Source organism: Notolepis coatsorum (genome assembly GCF_963971535.1).
Source record: "Notolepis coatsorum genome assembly, chromosome: 17".
NCBI classification, from domain to species: Eukaryota; Metazoa; Chordata; class Actinopteri; order Aulopiformes; family Paralepididae; genus Notolepis; species Notolepis coatsorum.
In genome coordinates, this window is record NC_140181.1 from 58,461,940 (window position 1) to 58,485,876 (window position 23,937).

The window sequence follows — 23,937 nt, forward strand, 5'->3', positions numbered from 1 at the left end:
GCGTATTTCAGCCATACAGGCTACAGGGCTTATTTCAGCCATACAGGCTACATGGCTTATTTCAGCCATACAGGCTACAGGGCTTATTTCAGCCATACAGGCTACAGGGCTTATTTCAGCCATACAGGCTACATGGCTTATTTCAGCCATACAGGCTACAGGGCTTATTTCAGCCATACAGGCTACAGGGCTTATTTCAGCCATACAGCCTGCTACAGCTCTCTCTGCCTATTTCAGCCCCACAGCCTGCTATGGTGTTGATTTCAGCCCCCCACATTGCTACATGGCTTATTTCAGGGGGGGAGATGCCCAGGCAGCATGCTCAAGTAAAATAAAGTATATTTTCTGAAAGTGTACTGTTTATGTATTCAGAGAGTATACTGAAGTTGTGTTACATTGAAATCACTTAAATTGTACTTAAAGAACCAGTACTATATGATTCGGCTCATTGTGGAATTTTTATGTCGGGAGTGGAATTTCTTTCAGCTTATGTATTTGGTCACCCTCTCTGAGCACAGCCAACTCTCAGTATGTTGAGGGGGGAGTGGCCTTCTGTTCATTGAAAGGAGATGTCAAGTCAGTATCATTCATAATACATGAAGCTTTCAAATGTAAACAAATGAATGGGACCAGTATGATCGGTTGCTTGCTATGGGAGATTAACATTGGCTGACTGTGCTAGCAGGTGATAAATAAATTGTCACAGTTGCTGTGGATGTTTTTGAACCACTCCGATTAACTAAATTATCGAAGATTAGTTACTTTTCTTGTTTGTGGACTAGCTATTTGATATAATTTACAACTACTAAAAACTGACAGACTGATGGGACAATCAGGATAACCAGAGTATATTATGCAATGTTTTCATGGTTGATGTATTTTTGGTTACTTTTGCTAACCAAAATGGTACACTTTTAATACGTTTACAAAAGTACAACTAGTAAACATCTATTTTTCTTCTTAGATTACACTTGCAGCATATTAATACACCATGAAATTATGTCGATGGAAAGAATTGCAATACTTCTTATAGCGACTGCTACCTTATCATTTAATTGAGCTGTAATTAACACATTGATGTGTGTGAGATGTGCAAAATAAATCAGCATTGTTTTTTTGGTTAAGTGCCCCTTTTAATAAAGATCTTACACCATATTTGGAAAATATGTACTGTAAAATATGTTGTCATGTCATCACTGTAAATAATTACCGGTATATAAATCTCCGAAATATTAATGTAATTTTCTGTTTAACTAGAGAAGCATGCGGGAGGTGCTGGTCATGGCAAGGAAAAGAAAAAGTCAAACCATTACAAATTAAATGTTTTTCGCAGGATTCCCATCCGTAGAAAAGGAGCACACACTCTTCCAAAAGCTTTGCACTGACTTACTTCAGTCATACATCTTTATTCCATCTTTGCATAATAAAAGTACATTAAGTACATTCTATATCAAATACATCTCCACTTTTACTTACCAGAGAAGTTTTTTCTGGGTACTTCTATTTTTACTTAAGTATCAAAGGTAGAAAGTAAACCTTCTATATCTGTATGTATACCCATACTGTACACATTGTATATACTTTTACCTATATCTATATATATTCCATACCTACTCTTATTAGTTAATGCCACTGGCAAGTATGGTTTACTACCAGTGTATTTATACTTGTACCACTGTATATAACAATACTGTACATAGATTAGCCTAGCATTATGTACTACTCGTTATGTATAAATATTCACATGTTACACTGTATATTACTGCACTTTCCTGTTATTTTGCTCTCTGGTTAAGTGACAACTTAATGTGTACTGTACTTGCTGTGCAATAATAAAATGCTTTCTAATTGAAATGGCATTTGTCTATTCCATCCAGTGCTTGGGAGCATTCAATATTTGATCCATCCACTAAAGGTTTAAAGTGGTATGTGGTCCAGTTATGCTGCTCTGATTACGTCCTCTTGAAGTTGACAGACTTCAGATTTCTATGCAGTCTTTTTCTTCAAAGTAACTAGTAACTGATGGGTTCAGATGAATGTAGTGGAGTAAAAAGTTAAAATACAAACTTCCCTAAAATGTAAATACTCAAAAGAAAAAGAGGGGACTCCATTCACGGAAAAACATTATCATTTTTAATAATTACAGATATTTACAAAGATGCGTTAAAGCAGAATTAAGCACATCCAACCAGCAAATGTTAGAACAAAACAAAAGAAATAAAAATCATGGACTTGGAGTTGATCTTGATTCTCTTTCATTACAGATCTTTTTGAACGGCTGTTATTGTAATGTCACATAGGATTTCAAGGACATCCCAGTTCATCCATTGGTCCCTTAAGAAACAAATGTCCCAAATAAATCTTTCCTTGTGTAAGAAAAAAAAAAAAACGCAATAATAAATAAATAAAACAGACAAAACTGCAACACCGATGAAATGCTTGCAAATGAGGGAAAAAAGTGGGAAGTTCCCCCTTCTTCACGTCCAAGTGATAATAGCTGCTAGATGATCTAGCGCCTTGAAACGTGTGTGTGTGTATGTTGTGCATAAAACTAATCTGTGACTTACACCATCGTCTTATCTCCCTTCTCTCGCTCTCTTCCCCCTGCATTCCTCATATCTCGCTCACCCCTACAGCTAATTGAGACCCCTTTGACTTGGTATCGTCTAATTAATCCTATTACGCCGTTATCAAATTGGCACGGGTCAGTTTTCATCAAATAATTCATAGCCGAAGAGCCCCCCCCTACTTAGGAACAAAATATTTATTTCTGTTGAGTTCATAAGGTGGGTGTATACTGTCGAGGGTTGGTAGATACACTGATAATTAGGTTGATTAAGTGTGTGTATACTCTACTCTATATGCCTCATTGATGAGGTGGGTATAATACTGTATAACAGCGTATACCCTTGACATATATGCTACTGCTTTTGAACCGTGGTTGTGTTTTGTTCGGTCTGTGATCGGTTGATGATATTAATTTGGCATTCTGAAACCCATTAGCGAACAGAGTCCATAACCATTTGCTTATTCAGTGGCGTGGCCACTTGGCCAGGCTTTACCCATAGGACGCACATCTTACAGCATTTGACACGTCAAGTCCACTGTTTCCGAGCCGTTTTCCCCGACTAGGATCACCGCTACTACTGTGCATTCAAAGGCCAGTCAGTCGATGACATCAAACATGGTTGTGAAGTTGTGCACCAGACAGTGTATGAAGACTAAACTTAAAATAAAAACATTGAATTAACAGGTGGTTCTACACTGATCCTTTCAATTGATTAGTTAAAAATGATTCAGTCATGTTTGCATCAGGACTGTGGCTGGCTAACTGTGCTCCGTAAAATGTTCATCCCGCTCAAAGATTTAACCGGTTTAGACCGGTTACGATGCGGCCTGTACATTTATTTGTTTCCCCCAATTGTTCTTCACCAGCCGATTCCACAACGGGTGAAGGGATTTTCAGCGAGGAGATATAAGTGCAATCAGAGACATGGTAAATAATTGGATCTTTGAGGCACTTCTTAAAGTTTTGTCTCTCTGTTAGCGTTTTTTTTCTTCTTTTCTTTTCCCGTTGTTAATGAAAACCAACTTGCCCTGGGATAACAACGAAAACAATAAAAACGTCATGGACATGGATGAACATGTGCCACTTTGCATCGATAAAAAGGCATCGTCAATTTGGATCCACTACCTACATTATAATACACAATAACTTATTTTTTTTTCCTTTGTCATTTTACATTCTTGTTTTGCTTAAGAGGCGTCATTGCCCCCCCCCCCCCCCCCATTGCCCCCCACCCTACAAGATGGAAACATAAATTAACAAAATTTAAAAAAGTGCACGTAAATTTTCGAGTTCCGAAGTAGAACCGTCATATTCATCCAGGGATGCGAGAAGGAAGGGTTTAAAATCCAGTTTTACGATGAACAGGTCAGACACAGAATGAAATCACTTTTCTGTTCAAATGACAAAAGCCAAGTCGTGCTTCGACACAAAGATGGAAAATTCAGGAGGAGAGGAAGAAAAGAAGCCAGAGAAGGGGGGGGGGGGGGGGGGGGGGGGGAGTGGAGGAAAAAGAAAAAAGGGAAGACAATAAAACAACTGAGTTTTGGGGAATGTTCCTGGAGTTCAGTGTCTTTTCATTCTGTTTTTTTTTTCCTTTTTAAAATTTCTTTTCCTTCTTGTAAATACCACAGAAGAAGAGTTCGGCACTCCCTCCAACAACATAATGCGAATCCACCATGGAAGAAAAAAGTCTTGCACGTCCTTTTGCCCTCCCCTCCCACCAAGTCTTGTTCCCTTGGGGGGTCAGAAAGGTGGGGGGGAGGGGCTTGTCCTCCCTGCTGTCCGGTGACTTCTCCTTTCGATTTCAGAGAGTTGGCGAACAAGTGGGTTTTTGGCTGAGACGGCAGCTTGGACAGACAGCGTGGCGGGTCGGCTCGTCCCCTCCCTCATACAGACTCTTCCGTGGATAGCAGCAGGGGGTTGATGTATTCAAAGCCCTCGAACTCCGACTGGTCTATTCTCTTGATGACGTCCCTGAGAACGGGAAGAAGAGAGGAGTCATTCAACAGCAAAACCGGAACATCATCTTAACGGCATCTTACGTCAGTTATTCAATATGATCATTTATCATCTTTCAGTGAGATTATATTGTGATGAAATTACAATGTGACACACATTGGCATGACTAAATTGAAGGGGATGGGACAAAAAACAAACTATTTTTGTGTGTGAGAGAATGAAGGAGAGACCAACGATAATAACATAAATACACAACATACATAATAATAATAAACCATGTGATTATATGAAAAGCACAAGTGGTTTTCTGAAGTCAATGGTCCTCATTCTCGAACGGTCTTACGAGGCATTGTGATGTCCGAAAATAAATAAAAGCACTACACAAACACTGCAAATGACAGTAAAAAAAACCCAGTATAAATATGTAAATAAGAACTAAATTTGCATGGATATAGCTGGAATAGAATGGACACATCTACATTCTGCTCTCAGCACACCCCATTCCTTTCATGTAGGCTATATATTTGCCATATACCGTCTTGTTCTCTATTGTTATTTTTTATTGTTGGTTTTATTTATTTCTTACATTGCTTAGTGTGCACATCATAAGAGCCAGTGGAAAAACATTCCACTGCTCATTTTACTGTTCACAAGTTGAACCCACGCAAATGAAAACAGACAAATTCCATATAAATCTATAGCTTATTAGCAACGATGCAGCAGCCTGATGCAGGCGGCTTGGTGCGGATGCATACAGAGCTGCGTGCTCCACACACACACACACTCACACACAATATGGCATATCTACTGCTGCTGGAAGATATTGCAGATCGTGCACTGAGTGAGGACTAGTACCGCGACCATGTGGACCTTTTTGCAGAGAACAATGAGTACCAACACCTGTGCAATACCCTGGAGCCAGCACTGAGGAGCCAGACCAGACGTGCAAACCCTGTGCCACCACACGTCCAGGTACTGTCCACCTTGGGCACGTGTGCATCAAGGCACCCTTCCCAGATGCGTTTCCATATCTGAACATTTACATTTAGTCATCAGGAAGGGCACAACTCTCAGCTGAGTAACAATGTTCATCAAAGTGTTGAGTGCTACAGTGTATGTAGAAAGCCCTGCTAATAAGACTACTTTGTTCGGTACTGGCCCTTTAAGAGTTTTCTCCCTTTAACGTGAGCAAGCTGGTCTCCGTGTTATTGTCTGACGACGTGTTGTAGTAGCTTACTCCTGTCCCCTTGGGATAACGTGTGCGTCAATGAACGTGAGTACAGTACCTGTGTTTAGTCCCTGCCTAGTTCGTTCATTCAGTTTACTCTGTACTTAGTGTGTGTCCGCTGATCCAATCCTGTTGACGCTGTTCCCTCTGTTATTGAAACACTGCGCCGTTAGCTTAGCTACACGTTAGCCAACCTAGGTCCCCCCTGCTATGATATGCTGCTGCTGCGTGGCTAGCTTAGCCGCACGTTAGCTAGCCTAAGCTATAACTATAACTCACTCATTACCCCTAGTGAATTGAATGTATCTTACACCTGGTTTACAGTCTGCCTACCTATACTGTTTACATGCACTGAAAGAGTAATTCCATGCATAGGCTATGTAGGTTATATATAGTAACTCTGGTTAAGTGAATGTCTTAGTTACTAGTTGCACTATACTACTAATGGATATTATTGTAGCTATAGACCACATGTTTATGTACATCACTACTGTGTTATTAATGTATACTGTATTGTATTCCTTTGTAGATAACCACACATGCAAATCTCCCAATACAACCAGTAACTGCAGCACGCCTCTGTGTGATTCTTTAATCGGAGTTACAACCCCATAGTGTCCGCCAGCTCTATCAAACGCACCCTGTGGAGGCCCTAGCCCTCCGTTTCAGTGTAGGTTAGTTTATTAGGACAAGTGCATGACAGTAAGGTTAGTTAGGGTTAGATTTTTATTTTAATTTTTTTTATGAGATAATGGTTGAAGAAGTGCGTCTTTAGTTGACGGGTTTCGGCTGTCCTTACTGGGGTGGGTAGTTCATTTCACCATTGTGGGGCAAGGACTGAGAATAGGCGACTTCTTTTTGATGACCCTCCCGGAGCTCGGATAGGAGTAGGTCTGAGGCGGCCAGAAGATGCAGAGCGTAGGGGTCTGGAGGGTGTGTAGTTAGAGACCATTGACCGGTAGGTGGGAGCGGTTCCCTTTGCAGCACGGTATGCCAGGTCAAGGGCCTTGAAGTGGATTCGTACAGCAATGGGGAGCCAGTGCAGGTCCCTAAGAAGTGGGGTGACATGGGCCGACCGGTAGGTTTGAGATTAGGCGGGCCGCTGCGTTCTGAATGAGTTGAAGAGGCTTGGTGGCAGTAGCCGGAAGGCCAGCAAGCAGTGCGTTGCAGTAGTTGAGGCGGGAGATGACTCTTGATTGAACAGAAAGCAATACCACTCCATCAACGTTCAAATAAATCAGAACCACCTGGTCATCGTGGTCTCCCGCTTCCCAGGAGGTGTACATGACTCCTACATCTTAGAGAACAGATCTGTGGGTGTGCACCTCGAGCAAGGAGACGCTGGAGACGCATGGCTAATTGGTAGTATATGTGCGTAATGAATCGTTCCAGCAACAGTAGGCTTCTATTATTATAATGACTTGTTTTGGATATGCACTGGCCCCCTGGTTGATGACCCCACTCACCAACTCCCAGACGGAGCATGAGGTTGTCTACAATGAGAGCCACATGCGCACTCTTTCCTCCAGTGGCCAGCATCTCTCTCCTGTGTTTTGCAATTCTTTCTTTTGGACTCTGATTTCACATGAGCCCATTTCTTTTTTCGCTTCAGCTGCTGTGCGCTCCTCTCCTGACACCATCCTAAACTCACCTGTTATCTCGTCCTATGCCGCTTTTTTGGATGGCCTTGTAACCATATTGACACTACTAAATAAGATGTCACGCTAAGATGTCATGTTCTACAGTATGACTTATAGGGTTTTTATACCTGTATCACTGTACATATTAATACTACAACTCTGTACATGCATCTGATGAGCACTATTACTCAGTAGTATATTGTATACCCAGTTTAATCACCTGTGCATTGTATGTTACTATTGCACTTTACTGTTACATTTGTACTCATTTGTACAAACTTATTTTCGTTGTAATGTACTTATATAGGGGTAGGAATAAAAGAAAAAGTGTATACTTCTTCCTACTCCTTTTTCAAACAGGTTAAACTATGATTTGTTTATCTGTTTCTCTTGTTGTTTTTTTTATTATCTTTTGTATGTCAAATTAACAGATATATTTAGTTTTTATACTCATTCGAAAATTAAAATATTTCATTCATTCATAATGACAATAAATTAATCTAATCAAATTTTTATCAGTCGCAAATTGCTTTCGCACTACAGTACCTGTTTAATCTGTTTGCACACTGCCTTGTGCTGCCCTATAAGGAGCTGTCGGGGTGTGGCTGTATGCAAATTCAGGTGTAGAAGAACGCTTTCAGTTTAAGAATGAGTGATGTTCTTCATTCAAGATTTCGCAGCTTTGGCCATTTACACCTTTTCACACGTTCAGGAATCCGGAGAAGATCGTGTCCTCTTACAAATTCATGAGGAAATTTATGAGAATGTTCAAGAATGTCTTGTCAAATGAGTGCACAATTAAATTAAATTAACACTTTGACTGCCTAAAAACGATTTACAACGTCTTTGCTGGCGATGCTAAAGTTGCCGGGGGACGCTGTACAGCGTCCTTATATCAATATTTCAAAAATCTGGAATCGGATTCATATTCCCCCTCCGCTGGCCTGAGATTCACCAGCAGGACCCACTGAGCTCTCTGGCGGTTCAGGAGCGCCATCTGGTGGCCGATCGGCGCAACTGCTTAACAGGAAGCGCAGTAGAGGTTTTGCTGGTCGGCCCTATTGCTTCCGGCCACTCGGGATAGGTTCCGGCACTCTAGCTCGTCACTCTACATAGCGATCGATTGCCAATAACTCGATAAACAACATGATTTGGACGTATATACCATTATACAAGCTGGAGATGGACCGGGTAATAATATATCCCATAATGATAAAATTTCTACTCGACGATGATCGCCCAACGGCGCGCGGAGACTGGGGTGAGTTTCAGCGTGTAACGTTACCATCTTCGATACTAACTGCTTTTATCAACATTTGACCCACATTAGATGATTGGTATAACGCTGCCCACGGAATTATAAACGCCCCCTCGCCCATCCGGTCAACATCAGATGACGTGTAGTAACTTCTAGAAGTACGTCTAGTTGGAATTTTTTATATCGCGCTGATTGCCATCAAACTGTATTTCATCATCAATATAATGCATTTGGGGCTATATATCACGTTCTGGAGAAAGTTGCAGAAAGAGATGAAAACATACTTATACATTAGACCATACTTTACTATGAATATGTGAATGAAAAAGTTTAACGTTGCTACACAATGAACAATACATATAGGACTTTGAATGGGCCCTAATAATGGCAATGTAGCAATAGAATTTAAAAAGTTATAGCCCTGCAAAGAAGGGGACGTTCTCCATAGACAAATAGCGCTGGCAATCTATGGTATATCATTAATTTAACCCATGGCAGCCAAAGTGTTAAGATTGAAATTTAAACAATTATGTTTTTTTTTTTTTTTTTTTTTTTTTTTTTACATAATTGTCTGACAGGGCACACAAACTGGCTGGTAGAGGATATGAGGAACAAAAATAGGACTATGGTTTGAAATCGATATGTTCTCAGAAGAGCAAGCTATGTGAAATGTCAAAATAATAAATAACTAATCAATCCCTGATTTAATAACTAACCAATCCCAGAATGAATAACTGACCAATCCCTGATTTAATAACTAAACAATCCCTGATCTAATAACTAACCAATCCCTGCTTTAATAACTAACCAATCCCTGATTTAATAACAAACCAATCCCTGTTTAATAACTAACCAATCCCTTCTTAATAACTAACCAATCCCTTTTTAATAACTAACCAATCCCTTTTTAATAACTAACCAATCCCTTCTTAATAACTAACCAATCCCTTCTTAATAACTAACCAATCCCTTTTTAATAACTAACCAATCCCTGGCGGCTGGGTGGCGCAGTGGACATTGCGCTCGTCACCAACGCATGAGACACTGGTATCGAATCCGGCTGTCGGCGTTGCCTCTGGCTTGGGCCGGCCGTCATACTAACTCAATTGGCAGAGTTAGCGGGTGGGAAGTCGATGGGTGGTAATCTGGACGTTGTAAACAGCGACTCCTATAGGTCGGTTGGGGCACCTGCACAGCAGAGACAGGAAAATGGCGGGGGCAGTGTGAGCCTCCTACACGTTACTCCTCGCCAAATGAGAGTCCGCGCTGGCAGGTGAAAAGATGCGACTGGCTGCCTACACATGTATCGGAGGGGACATGCGATGGGCTTCTATCCTCCCTACAACCGGACAGTGGGGGGCACATTCGAGCAACGACCAAGACAGGGGAGGGGAGAATTGGCACGGCTAAATTGGGATGGGGAAAAAAAATGAAAAAGAGTGGATACAAAAAAATAACTAACCAATCCCTGCTTTAATAACTAACAAATCCCTGTTTAATAACTAACCAATCCCTGCTTTAATAACTAACCAATCCCTGATTTAATAACTAACCAATCCCTGCTTCAATAACTAACCAATCCCTGCTTCAATAACAAACCAATCCCTGCTTCAATAACTAACCAATCCCTGCTTCAATAACTAACCAATCCCTGCTTCAATAACTAACCAATCCCTGCTTCAATAACTAACCAATCCCTGCTTCAATAACTAACCAATCCCTGTCGGTGGGCGGCCCAAGGGCAGGCCGTTACGCACGTCGCGGCACTTTGCCCTCGTCTGTCGGCTTCAGGCTGTTATGGTTTGTAACCGACCCCAATCGCACAACACAAGACAGGTATGGTGGTTTGCCAAGAAACAGATATTTATTGTGAACAGGGAAAAAGGGCACTGTCCCTTTAAGGGAGAAAACACAAAACACTGGAATAACACAAGAGGGGAAGGTAAGGTGCCTTTAAGAGGCGGGCAAGAGGCGGGCAGGAAAGGGAACACCTTGGGAAAGTAAGGGAACGCCTAAGGGAAGGTTAAGGGAACGCCTTGGGACAGAGGAACTAGAGACTAGGTAAACCAGGGACAAGGAGAACTAGGGAGAAAGGACTAGGAACTAGGAGAGCTAGGGAACAGGAGAAACGGGGACTAGGGGAACTAGGGACAAGGAACTAGGTGGAACTAGTAGGGGAGAACTTGGGACCAGGAACTAGGTGGAACTAGAAAGGGGAGAACTAGGGAACAGAGGGGACTGAGGCCCGCGGAGGCGGGCTGGGAAACAGGGAGGAACTGGGAGGACTGGTGGAAATCATCTGGGCCGCTCTGCAGGACAGAGGAGATAGTTAATGCACAAAGGGGGAAAAAACAGAGCAGGTGCAGAACAGTCCAAATAACAAAGTGAACAAAGTAATAATATCTTCGTGTGAAAAACACACAGGGGGAGATGTAAAGTCCAAAAATACTATTCTAAGTGAGAACCAAAAACAGAGGCATTACGCTGGGAGATGAAATGTCCAAACTAACTAACAGAGGCAATACGCTGGGAGATGAAATGTCCAAACTAACTAACAGAGGCAATACGCTGGGAGAGTGACTCACAATCTAAAACTCAACCAGGCGTATGCGTAATGGTACAGGAACAGCAGCGGGAACGGGGGCAAGGGCACTACGCTGAGTGAGTGACATCACAATCAAAACTCACCCAGCGTATGCGTAAAGGTACAGGGACAGCAACGGGAACGGGGGCAAGGGCACTACGCTGAGTGAGTGACATCACAATCAAAACTCACCCAGCGTATGCGTAAAGGTACAGGGGCAGCAACGGGAATGGGGGCAAGGGCACTACGCTGAGTGAGTGACATCACAATCAAAACTCACCCAGCGTATGCGTAAAGGTACAGGGGCAGCAGCGGGAACGAGGGCATCGCCACCGGGTGGCTGGCTGTCCGAGCCGAGGAACAGAGCGCTGGAACAGCGGCGGTGACGAGGGCATCGTCCACCGGGTAGCCGCTGTCGGAGCCGAGGATCAGAGTGCTGGAACAGTGGCGGTGACGAGGGCATCGTCCACCGGGTAGCCGCTGTCGGAGCCGAGGAACAGAGTGCGCGCCACACCTTGGTGTGCGCGTCGGAACAGGGAGCTGGAAACAGTGGCGGTGGCGAGGATGTCGTCCACCGGGTAGCCACTGTCGGAGCGAGGAACAGAGTGCGCGCCACACCTTGGTGTGCGCGTCGGGACAGTGGCGGTGGCGAGAGCGTCGTCCACCGGGTAGCCGCTGTCGGAGCCGAGGAACAGAGTGCGCGCCACACCTTGGTGTGCGCGTCGGGACAGTGGCGGTGGCGAGAGCGTCGTCCACCGGGTAGCCGCTGTCGGAACCGAGAGACGCCTCGGGGTGCGTCTGCGAGGAGGAGTGTGCCAAGCTCGAAGGTCTGGAAGATGCGCATCTGTGCGCTGGAACGGAGGAGCGTGCCAAGCTCGAGGGTCCGGGAGATGCGCGTCAGTGCGCTGGAACGGAGGAGCGTGCCAAGCTCGAGGGTCCGGGAGATGCGCGTCAGTGCGCTGGAATGGAGGAGCGTGCCAAGCTCGAGGGTCCGGGAGATGCGCGTCAGTGCGCTGGAACGGAGGAGCGTGCCAAGCTCGAGGGTCCGGGAGATGCGCGTCAGTGCGCTGGAACGGAGGAGCGTGCCAAGCTCGAGGGTCCGGGAGATGCGCGTTGCGCGCTGGTCTGGAGGAGCGTGCCAAGCTCGAGCGTCCTTGGAAGATGCGCGTTGCGCGCTGAGGACTGGAGAGCGTCTGCGCTGGTCTGGATGTGCGTCAGGACGAACAGCTGCGCGGGGGTCTGCAGTGGAACGCTGGGGTGCCTCCCGTGGAAGTACAGGGAGCGCAGACCAGTCTTCCCCACAGGCAACGGCGACAGCTGGCGAAGGCTGGAGCAAACATCTTGACGCCGGAGAATGGAACAGCATAGGCAGACAGAGGATCTCCCGAAAGAGTCTAGATGTTTAGAGAATATGACTCGGCAAGTATACAACACGACCCCACGCCAAAACGAGGGGAAGCGCCCTGGTATTTAAAGCCCACAGGGGAACTAATTAGCCTGCCACCACAGGTGCGAGAGATAAAAGAATATCAAACAGGTGTGGCCACTAAGGGTAAGGAACGAGAGGGTGGGGGCTAGAGAGAGTGAGTAGGGAATTCCTAACAGTAGGCTTAAAGAAGACAGAGAATAGGGAATTCCTAACAGTAGGCTTAAAGAAGACAGAGAATAGGGAATTCCTAACAGTAGGCTTAAAGAAGACAGAGAAAAGGTAGTGAGCAGCGGGCAAAACCTCACAGTATCCCCCCCTCCAACGGGAGCCACCCGGCGACCCAAAACAAATACAGACAGAGTGGCAGGGGGCAAAACAAGACGTACTGGCCAAGCCAGCAGGGGAAGCCACCACAAGAGTGGGGCTAGCAAAAGAAACAGGGTCGCCGAGGGGTAACTATGGTAGCACCGGGAAAGGGCTAGCAGAGGGAAGGTTGCTGCCAGGGCACTGACAGCTACAGGGCCTATGCTAGCTGTACTGCTACATCAACATAGAGGCTGCGCTAGCTGCCGAGCTAGGCTAGCAGAGGGAAAGGGTAGCTGCCAAGGCACTGATAGCTACAGGGCCTATGCTAGCTGTACTGCTACATCTACATAGAGGCTGCGCTAGCTGCCGGAGCTAGGCTGGCAGACAGGGCTGGACCAGCATGAGAGAACAAGCTAGCTGGAAGGACAGTCCTAGCTGTGGGAATACTGACCTTGCTAGCTGAAGGGCAGTCCTAGCAGTGGGAGAAACTACACAAAAAAAAGTGGAGGCCATGCAGAGGGACCGGGTTAGCTGCTTGGGCCTGGCTAGCTACAGGGCCTATGCCAGCTGCAAGGCTGCATTAACATAGAGGCTGTGCTAACAGCCGGGGCCAAGCTAGCAGACCGGGGCCATGCAGAGGGAAACTGGGTTAGCTGCCAGGGCATGGCTAGCTACAGGGCCCATGCCAGCAGCAAGGGCTGCATAAACATAGAGGCTGTGCTAGCAGCCGGGGCAAGACTAGCAGACAGGGGCTCTGCTGAGGGACTGGGTTAGCCGCCAGGGCATGGCTAGCTACAGGGGGGTCAAACAGGGCAAAACGGGAAGCAAACAGGGGAGCTAACCGGGGAGACTAACAAGCTAAACAGGGAAGCTAAACTGGGCTAAACAGGGGAGTAACAGGCTAACAAGGGAGCTAAACAGGACTAACAAGGAAGCTAAACTGGGCTAACAGGGAAGCTAGAGGGAACAAGAAAAAAAAGGCAAACTCAACATACACAGTCTGTGCTGGCTGGGGTCGTAGACTTGGTGGGGTCGTACTGTTATGGTTTGTAACCGACCCCAATCGCACAACACAAGACAGGTATGGTGGTTTGCCAAGAAACAGATATTTATTGTGAACAGGGAAAAAGGGCACTGTCCCTTTAAGGGAGAAAACACAAAACACTGGAATAACACAAGAGGGGAAGGTAAGGTGCCTTTAAGAGGCGGGCAAGAGGCGGGCAGGAAAGGGAACACCTTGGGAAAGTAAGGGAACGCCTAAGGGAAGGTTAAGGGAACGCCTTGGGACAGAGGAACTAGAGACTAGGTAAACCAGGGACAAGGAGAACTAGGGAGAAAGGACTAGGAACTAGGAGAGCTAGGGAACAGGAGAAACGGGGACTAGGGGAACTAGGGACAAGGAACTAGGTGGAACTAGTAGGGGAGAACTTGGGACCAGGAACTAGGTGGAACTAGAAAGGGGAGAACTAGGGAACAGAGGGGACTGAGGCCCGCGGAGGCGGGCTGGGAAACAGGGAGGAACTGGGAGGACTGGTGGAAATCATCTGGGCCGCTCTGCAGGACAGAGGAGATAGTTAATGCACAAAGGGGGAAAAAACAGAGCAGGTGCAGAACAGTCCAAATAACAAAGTGAACAAAGTAATAATATCTTCGTGTGAAAAACACACAGGGGGAGATGTAAAGTCCAAAAATACTATTCTAAGTGAGAACCAAAAACAGAGGCATTACGCTGGGAGATGAAATGTCCAAACTAACTAACAGAGGCAATACGCTGGGAGATGAAATGTCCAAACTAACTAACAGAGGCAATACGCTGGGAGAGTGACATCACAATCTAAAACTCAACCAGGCGTATGCGTAATGGTACAGGAACAGCAGCGGGAACGGGGGCAAGGGCACTACGCTGAGTGAGTGACATCACAATCAAAACTCACCCAGCGTATGCGTAAAGGTACAGGGACAGCAACGGGAACGGGGGCAAGGGCACTACGCTGAGTGAGTGACATCACAATCAAAACTCACCCAGCGTATGCGTAAAGGTACAGGGGCAGCAACGGGAACGGGGGCAAGGGCACTACGCTGAGTGAGTGACATCACAATCAAAACTCACCCAGCGTATGCGTAAAGGTACAGGGGCAGCAGCGGGAACGAGGGCATCGCCACCGGGTGGCTGGCTGTCCGAGCCGAGGAACAGAGCGCTGGAACAGCGGCGGTGACGAGGGCATCGTCCACCGGGTAGCCGCTGTCGGAGCCGAGGATCAGAGTGCTGGAACAGTGGCGGTGACGAGGGCATCGTCCACCGGGTAGCCGCTGTCGGAGCCGAGGAACAGAGTGCGCGCCACACCTTGGTGTGCGCGTCGGAACAGGGAGCTGGAAACAGTGGCGGTGGCGAGGATGTCGTCCACCGGGTAGCCACTGTCGGAGCGAGGAACAGAGTGCGCGCCACACCTTGGTGTGCGCGTCGGGACAGTGGCGGTGGCGAGAGCGTCGTCCACCGGGTAGCCGCTGTCGGAGCCGAGGAACAGAGTGCGCGCCACACCTTGGTGTGCGCGTCGGGACAGTGGCGGTGGCGAGAGCGTCGTCCACCGGGTAGCCGCTGTCGGAACCGAGAGACGCCTCGGGGTGCGTCTGCGAGGAGGAGTGTGCCAAGCTCGAAGGTCTGGAAGATGCGCATCTGTGCGCTGGAACGGAGGAGCGTGCCAAGCTCGAGGGTCCGGGAGATGCGCGTCAGTGCGCTGGAACGGAGGAGCGTGCCAAGCTCGAGGGTCCGGGAGATGCGCGTCAGTGCGCTGGAACGGAGGAGCGTGCCAAGCTCGAGGGTCCGGGAGATGCGCGTCAGTGCGCTGGAACGGAGGAGCGTGCCAAGCTCGAGGGTCCGGGAGATGCGCGTCAGTGCGCTGGAACGGAGGAGCGTGCCAAGCTCGAGGGTCCGGGAGATGCGCGTTGCGCGCTGGTCTGGAGGAGCGTGCCAAGCTCGAGCGTCCTTGGAAGATGCGCGTTGCGCGCTGAGGACTGGAGAGCGTCTGCGCTGGTCTGGATGTGCGTCAGGACGAACAGCTGCGCGGGGGTCTGCAGTGGAACGCTGGGGTGCCTCCCGTGGAAGTACAGGGAGCGCAGACCAGTCTTCCCCACAGGCAACGGCGACAGCTGGCGAAGGCTGGAGCAAACATCTTGACGCCGGAGAATGGAACAGCATAGGCAGACAGAGGATCTCCCGAAAGAGTCTAGATGTTTAGAGAATATGACTCGGCAAGTATACAACACGACCCCACGCCAAAACGAGGGGAAGCGCCCTGGTATTTAAAGCCCACAGGGGAACTAATTAGCCTGCCACCACAGGTGCGAGAGATAAAAGAATATCAAACAGGTGTGGCCACTAAGGGTAAGGAACGAGAGGGTGGGGGCTAGAGAGAGTGAGTAGGGAATTCCTAACAGTAGGCTTAAAGAAGACAGAGAATAGGGAATTCCTAACAGTAGGCTTAAAGAAGACAGAGAATAGGGAATTCCTAACAGTAGGCTTAAAGAAGACAGAGAAAAGGTAGTGAGCAGCGGGCAAAACCTCACACAGGCTGTGTTATTGCGATCAACCAACACATTGTTGGAAAGCTAAAATGGCCACAGTTTGATTGAAACCCTACTCGACCTATTATGTGCTTCCAATCTTGGGTTACAAGACCAAACAACCAACAAGCTTCCTTTATTACTGTCTAATTCATCCGGTTTCCGTCGGGATGCGCAGAGATATTTCTAAACTCAAATTTAGCTAATAACACTTAAAATCATTGGTAAACAAACGTAGTGTTGAAAATATACACTTTGACTGCTGTTTTGACAGGGTTAGGGTCTTTACTCTTGGCTACATTTGAAAAAGAAACGCAACATTAATTAATACGTTCTGTATTGATTTATGGCGTGATATGAATCTCTGGCTTAAGGGGTTAAAGATCCCCTCCATATGTATTTAACCCTTAACCCTCTTGAGAGCCACACAGGGGGAGATAGCAGGTCAACAGTAGATGCCACATAGAAGTGGTATCTGGAAACCTAGAGATTTATTTAATTATAGTTATATTATAATAATTTATTTTAATAACATAAATCTGTTTAGGCACCCATTCAAGTTGTGTATAAGGGCTTAGAACATTATGATCGAAGCATATGATTCCCCTGCTCAATTATGTCTCATAAGTCCTACTCAGCTTTATGTGTATGCTGAAGCTAAAGGTGTCAAGTTACCACATACAGTATTGGACCATGACAGGTTTGACATTAGTGGTATCACACATGCAACTTGGATTTCAGGGAAGTACAGAGAACCTCTCCCTCTCCCGAGGAAGAATGTGGAAAAAAGGCACTCTGGTGACAAGTTCTGCACAAATAACAATCTGTATAGGCAAAGTGATGCCTCCAAGATGGGTTAACCATAAGGAGAAAACACATCTTTGTGTAGGCTGGGTAGTGTAGGTAGTCTGGGTAGAATTAGAAACCTCTTTTTATCAGAACATGAGATGTTGAAATGTATTTATGTCATACGCCCACAGAACCCACGAGCCTGACAATGACAGTGAGGCAGGCAAGCCATCTCCCACACAGTCAGCCACAGCCTGCACATCCTCAACAGCAATACAAAGACAACACTAATGGAACTGGTCATCACACACAGGCAGCAATCAAATACAAATCACAAACCAGCGTCCCAAACCTTTTTGGCTGCTCGATAAAGACAGACCCCCACACGTCAACGGTTTTAAAAACGTTATGAACACAAATACGGAAGTAATTAACTTTTCATGGTTTGGGCTAATGTTTATTAACCCGTTGTACCACATGAGCATCTGGTGAATCTGTTGAACTACCCTCATATTACTAGTCGATGTGCTGAGCAACAGACTGACCATCAGACAGTAAATGTGCTCTTAAATGGTAAATGGTTTACCATTTTATCCAAAGCGCTTTACAATTTTGTTCCTCACATTCACCCATTCACTCACATTCACACACCGACGGAGTAGGCTCTTTCGGAGCAATTAGGGGTTAAGTGTCTTGCTCAAGGACAATTCAACACACTGCCCAGGAGGAGCGGGAATCGAACTGGGAACTGGCAGCTCTATGATCGGCAATGTCACTAACTCACTAATTCAGTCATTAATTCACACTTAGCCACTCTGCCCCTAGTGGCCCCTTAGTGGAAGCTCACGGGCATGGCACTTTGTGTAAGACCAGTTGAATTTATAATGAGAACAAGTGTCCTTGTTTTCTGACTGTCAATGTAGCCTACGGAAAGACCAAACATACAATGCGTATCTCCTACTTACAAGTATGGCCTACTGTATCTATCCAACATCAGATATAGTTGGATAGATAGACTATTGTTGCCATTTGAAGTACATTTTGGAATAACTGAAATGCCCCTGTTTTTCATGAGAATACATTACGGTAATTATTTATTTTATGCGACCACCTAATACCTTGAGTAGGGTATCAATCGAACGGTGACAATCTTAGCTTTCAAGCAATGTATTGGTTCATTGGCATAAAAGCATTGGATCGCCTTAAAAACGAGGCCAAAGTGCAGCGAGTGCAAAACGGCAACTATAGGTGCCGGTGACAGTTAAGTGGTGGAAATATGTGTTAGCGAGCTTGTATTCAGAGTAGAAGAACTGTAGGGCGGCTGGGTGGCGCAGCGGACATTGCGCTCATCACCAACGCAAGAGACACCGGGGTTCGACTCCGGCTGTCGGCGCTGCCTCCGGCTTGGGCCAGCCGTCATACTAATTCAATTGGCAGAATTAGCGGGTGGAAGTCGAGGGGTGGTAATCTGGACGTTGTGGACAGCGACTCCTACAGGTTGGTTGGGGACGCCTGCACAGCAGAGACAGGAAATGGCGGGGGTAGTGTGAGCCTCCCACACGTTACACCTCACCAATGAGAGTCCGCGCTGGCAGGTGAAAAGATGTGACAGGCTACCTCCTCGTGTACCGGAGGGGACACGTGATGCAATGCTTCTATCCTCCCTACAACCGGCCAGTGGGGGGCATATGCGAGCAACGTTCAAGACAGGGGGGGGGGGGGGGAGAATTGGCACATTGGAATTGGGATGGGAGACAAATAGAAAAAGAGGAGAAAACGTGGATAAAAATAAATAAAAATGCATTGTAAATGGTTAATAGACTGCATTTATATAGCGCTTTTATCCAAAGTGCTTTACAATGTGCTTTATGCCTCACATTCACTCACACATTCACAAGGCAACCATGCAAGGTCCCAACCTGCTCATTGGGAGCAGTTAGGGGTTAAGTGTCTTGCTCAAGGACATTTCAACACCCCACCCTCCCATGTCAAATTGTATGCATTTTTTAGGCTATATTGACAATGATAATACTTTTTATTACACTTCTAACTAGATACAAAAATCTGTAGCCTAACCAAGTGAATGGAATTTGCATTCTATTACCTATACCTATTGATGTTAATGCTTCAGTTGAGTCAAACCTGAGAGGGCATTGTGCCATTAATCACCATTTCTATTAGGACATGTTAAGTCGGTTAGTATCCACATTATCCAGGTACTTGATCATTTATTTATTTGTGGCTACTTTTGGGGGAAACAGACACTGCTCCTATTGACCGCCATTTTCACCCAAAAAGAGGGGTGGTGATCAAAATGCAGTGCCGATGACGTATTGCCAGTGATGTATAGCTAGCATGGCATATTTGAAACAGTTATGGCCTTAGAATCTCTACTTTTATTTCAATGCTGTGCTGGTGAACATGTGTTAACATTGTTCTTGAAGTTGGACCCAGTGCTGAGATCCAGATACACTAGGAGTTCAAAGTGAAAGATGTTTGGATGTGCTGCTTCACTTCCAGCATCCTCTTCCAACCCACCTGATGGCTTAACTGAGCCACGTTCCTGTCCAACTGGCTTGCCACCACGCTGCTCTAATTCACCACTTTGTTTGTCTCAGAATGACTCATTAATGTGGCGGTAGGTAGATATTAAATAATCCTACCCTGCAGGCATTTTATGTCACAGCACACACAGGGTTCCTTCAGGTGAGAGGTTATTGTGAGGGGAATAAAAACCTGTCTCTCGCTGTTTGAGAGATCAACCCAAGGCCTCGGATAACAGTGTCCCTTTGAGCCCAGTGCGGGACGCGAGGGGATGCGGGGAGAGAACACGATGTGGACTAATCAGCGGTGGAAGGCTTGCTGTGTGCTCTGTTCTCCCAGCATGCCGCTTCCATTAACACAGTTGTAATCATGGCTAAATGGAGCAGAGCCCTGCAACCAGCGCTCAGAGTGGCTGAGTAAAAATAAATGTGCTCCCAAAGCACTGCTGCTGCTTCTCCCACAGCAACAGGCTGTTTCCTCATCCGAGTGTGAGTCGTGGTGGGAGGAAGGCAGGAATTGTATCCCAGAAAAGGAGGCCTCTTGCTGGGAGAGATCCCTTGAGATCCTCTGGAGAAGGTCTTCGAGGTTAAAACAATAGGTGCGCTGATTTGAGTCCCCCAGATTGAGTGCACAACCAGATGGGTGGAGCTCTGGCTTTAGGGGCCAATGGCAATGTTGGTTAAAAAACCTGCGAATCCCACCCACGTTAACGCGTGACGAGGAACACTAAATCAAGCGCACCGTTTTGGTTTGCTAATTGGAATAGTAATCATGTGAAACTCAAAACGTGTTCTCCCCTTCCTCATAACATCGTATCTCATGTCCAATGTTCTCACTGTAGCAGCGGTCATGTCAATAAACAACGGCACAACCAGAATCGGGGGGGAAAGAAATGGCAAAGCTGGAGGTTTTGGACCGAAACCATGGAGCTCAGTGTGTGTGGAACAGGGAAGTCGGTGAGTGGGTGGAGGGAGAGAGAGAGAGAGAGAGAGAGAGAGAGAGAGAGAGAGAGAGAGAGAGAGAGAGAGAGAGAGAGAGAGAGAGAGAGAGAGAGAGAGAGAGAGAGAGAGAGAGAGAGAGAGAGAGAGAGAGAGAGAGAGAGAGAGAGAGAGAGAGAGAGAGAGAGAGAGAGACCGCAAAAAGGGAAACACAAGAGAGGAGGGAAGGTTTGGGAGCGGACCAAAACAAACACCGCTCACTAGCGCAAATGTTGCACTCTTTATTTTTTCTTCTTTTTTTCTTCCAGGGATGGTTTGAAAGCGTTACCAGATGCAGACGGGGAGAGAGGAGGGAGAGAGACAGATGGGGGAGAGAGGAGGGAGAGAGTGAGAGAGGGTTGGGTTAGAAGAAGATGGAAGATATTCAGGGAAAGGAAAGAAATGGATACAAATGCCAGTGAAGTGTGGGACACCGGCTGGTCTGGAGTCAGTTCATACAACGACATTTAGTTTGACTACGAAACCCACATGACTGCCAAAAGAATGAAAAATGTAAATCCTCCGCCGCGAACATTAAATAAGCAAGACTAATCGGCGTCTTTTCAATAAGCAACAGGTTCACCGCAGGGACAGTTCCAGTTTTGGCCACAATCCGCATCCTGCGACAACAAAAATTAAACGTGACGACGCCACACGTCTTTTGCCCCGGCGCAGGCAGAGTCTGCCACTTCCTGAGACTGACAAAGTCAGGGGGCTGGCATGAGCTGACTAAAGCCTCCCACCCCCCCTCCGGCCATGCTGGCAAAGGCCCCCAAGATGCCTGGGTTTTTAATGCTGCAAAGCAAATCTCTAACATGGAGGGTTTACCCTTTTCTCTCTCCCCCCTCCCCCTCTCCTTCTCTCCCTGCACGTCTCCCACTTCCCTTTCTTCCTGTGCCAAAGCCAGCACACATGCAGGCGGGGGAGGGAATGGGTGGGGTGGCTTTTGCATCACCCCTCCTAGCAGGAGTGGGCGACGTCAACCCCCCTTCCTCTGCGTAGAGAAAGAGATGGAGATGGGGGGGGGGTAGAAAGACACGGAGTGCGTGTCTCTTTTTGATGTAGCGTGGGCTGCTATGGCGTTTGATGCCAGCTTGATATCTCTCCCTTCTGAACTGGCAGAGAGCACCCCCTCCCCACCCTTCCCTCTCTCACGTCCCCTCCCTCGCAGTATGTGTGCCGCAGAGTGTCATAGGCCGTCGCCGTCAAATCCCGCGCATATTAGCTCAGACAAACGCCGGAGCCCCCTGAAGACCCGTTAATGAGCCGCGAGGCCGTGCGCCAGGGCCCGGTTTGAAGACGTCTAGCATACGATGTAGGCAACCGCACCCACTGTAGGGACAGCCTCGGGGTAGATACCTGAAGGCGTCTGTCATCGGTACAGCGGATGATGCGCATTTAATAAGGTTCAAATTAACATTGGATGCTCCGAGGGCCTCCTCTGCGCTATCGCACAAGGTTGTGAGTTATCCCTGGTTGCGTGTTCAAAGTGTTCGCGTCAAGCCAAGCGGGGAAAAGTTCGGGCATTTCATGTGTCGCTCTCAGCATCGAGCGGAGCAGCTGAAGAGTTATCTGGTCCAGTTGGCAGCCTTACACAAATGCAGGCGGTTGAACAGATTTCTCTATCCCGAAACTGACAACATAAATGCCATTTTACAATTCGTTATTCGAATTAAAGTTATTTAATAGGATGATAGGCAACAGGAGCCAACCGCAAACCTTGCAACATCGCAAATACATGGTCTGCATTTTAGCGTGTCGTTCTACAGAGGTCCCAAGCATCTTTATTCTATCATTTCTCATTCTATGGTTTCAACGATAGACACGGTTGACGTATAAGTGTTCATTGTCAGTTGAGTAGTTTCATTGGTTTTTGTGATTCTAATTCATGCACACTGAAATGTCTGTGCTTAGTTTTGAAACGCTCAAAGGGGATCACATTGCTGTTTGTTTGTTTGTTTGTAAGATCTGAATTACCTCACAAAGGCCTGCCTGGGGGTTGGGTTATAAACGCTCTCACACCACTTTCCAGCTTGCGGTCTGAAAATCTGTGAAAAACGTTGACTAAAATCAATGTAATAATACAAAACTGGAGCCTCGGAAATTTATCCGGCATGGATTTAAATGAAAATGTTGTCTAACATAAGCTGGGTAATATCTATTTGGCACCACCCCCGCCAAAGCCTCATGGAATCCATTTTGTGACGGCAGGGTGGGGGCGGTGGGGTGGTGGTGGCTGGGCTTGTTTTGTCGTGCTTTGGCGCACTGTCTGCAACAATGGAACCCACAGCGTGTCTGTTGTGGTGCCAAATCGCTCTGGCCGTTTCTCTCCACCAGTTAATCTAAAGTACGGGTTCCCGTCTAATTCCCCCTGCAGGCAACATGTCTGCGTTAATCAAAACACTGACCCACATGGATAAAGACGTCATTGTACTTTGCGGGAGGGGGGTATTTCTTCCTTCATTGAATGCAGAAGAAGTCTTTTGGGCACTGCCGACTTTGCGTCACAGGAATATAATACAACCAAAGGGGAAAATGGCGGAATGTAAATGTAAATGTCATTAGCATTGAGTGTTGCTTAATTGATTGTATTGATTTGGTTTTTGAGTTGAAACCAAAGACGCAAAGGCTAACTTTTGGCCAGGTGAAATCATCAAAACAAAACATATTTCCAATATGGTTCCTGAACGGTATATTAATGCATATTGAGTATTGGTTAGGATGTGTAGTAGTAGAAGAAGAAGCATTATTATTTTCATTAATATTATTACTATATGGGACCAAATTACACAGTTATATCTGATACTGGCTTCAGCGTCTATTGGGGGGCAACAGTGGCTCGGGAGGTAGAGCAGTCATCTGGTAATCCGGAGGTTCCCAGTTTCGATTCCCGCTCCTCCCGGCCAGGGTGTCAAAGTGTCCTTGAGCAAGATACTTAACCCCTAATTGCTCCTGATGAGCAGGTTGGCACCTTGCATGGTCGCCTCCACTGTCGGTGTGTGAATGTGTGAGTGAATGGGTTAAATGTGAGGAACAAATTGTAAAGCGCTTTGGATAAAAGCTCTATATAAATGCAGCCATTTACCATTTATA

General features: G+C 46.6%; 1 protein-coding gene across 1 annotated transcript in view; it reads right to left on the minus strand.

Moving 5' to 3' along the window:
- Positions 1 to 4,120: 4,120 nt before the first annotated feature.
- Positions 4,121 to 23,937, minus strand: part of prkcz (protein kinase C, zeta) — a gene marked incomplete at its 5' end in the record, with an annotated part of 473,324 nt that continues 453,507 nt past the window's right edge. Inside the window, one exon of the mRNA XM_084334199.1 lies at positions 4,121 to 4,543. Coding sequence (XP_084190325.1) covers positions 4,456 to 4,543 — 88 coding nt within the window. The 3' untranslated portion in view covers positions 4,121 to 4,455. The remainder of the gene's footprint in view (positions 4,544 to 23,937) is intronic.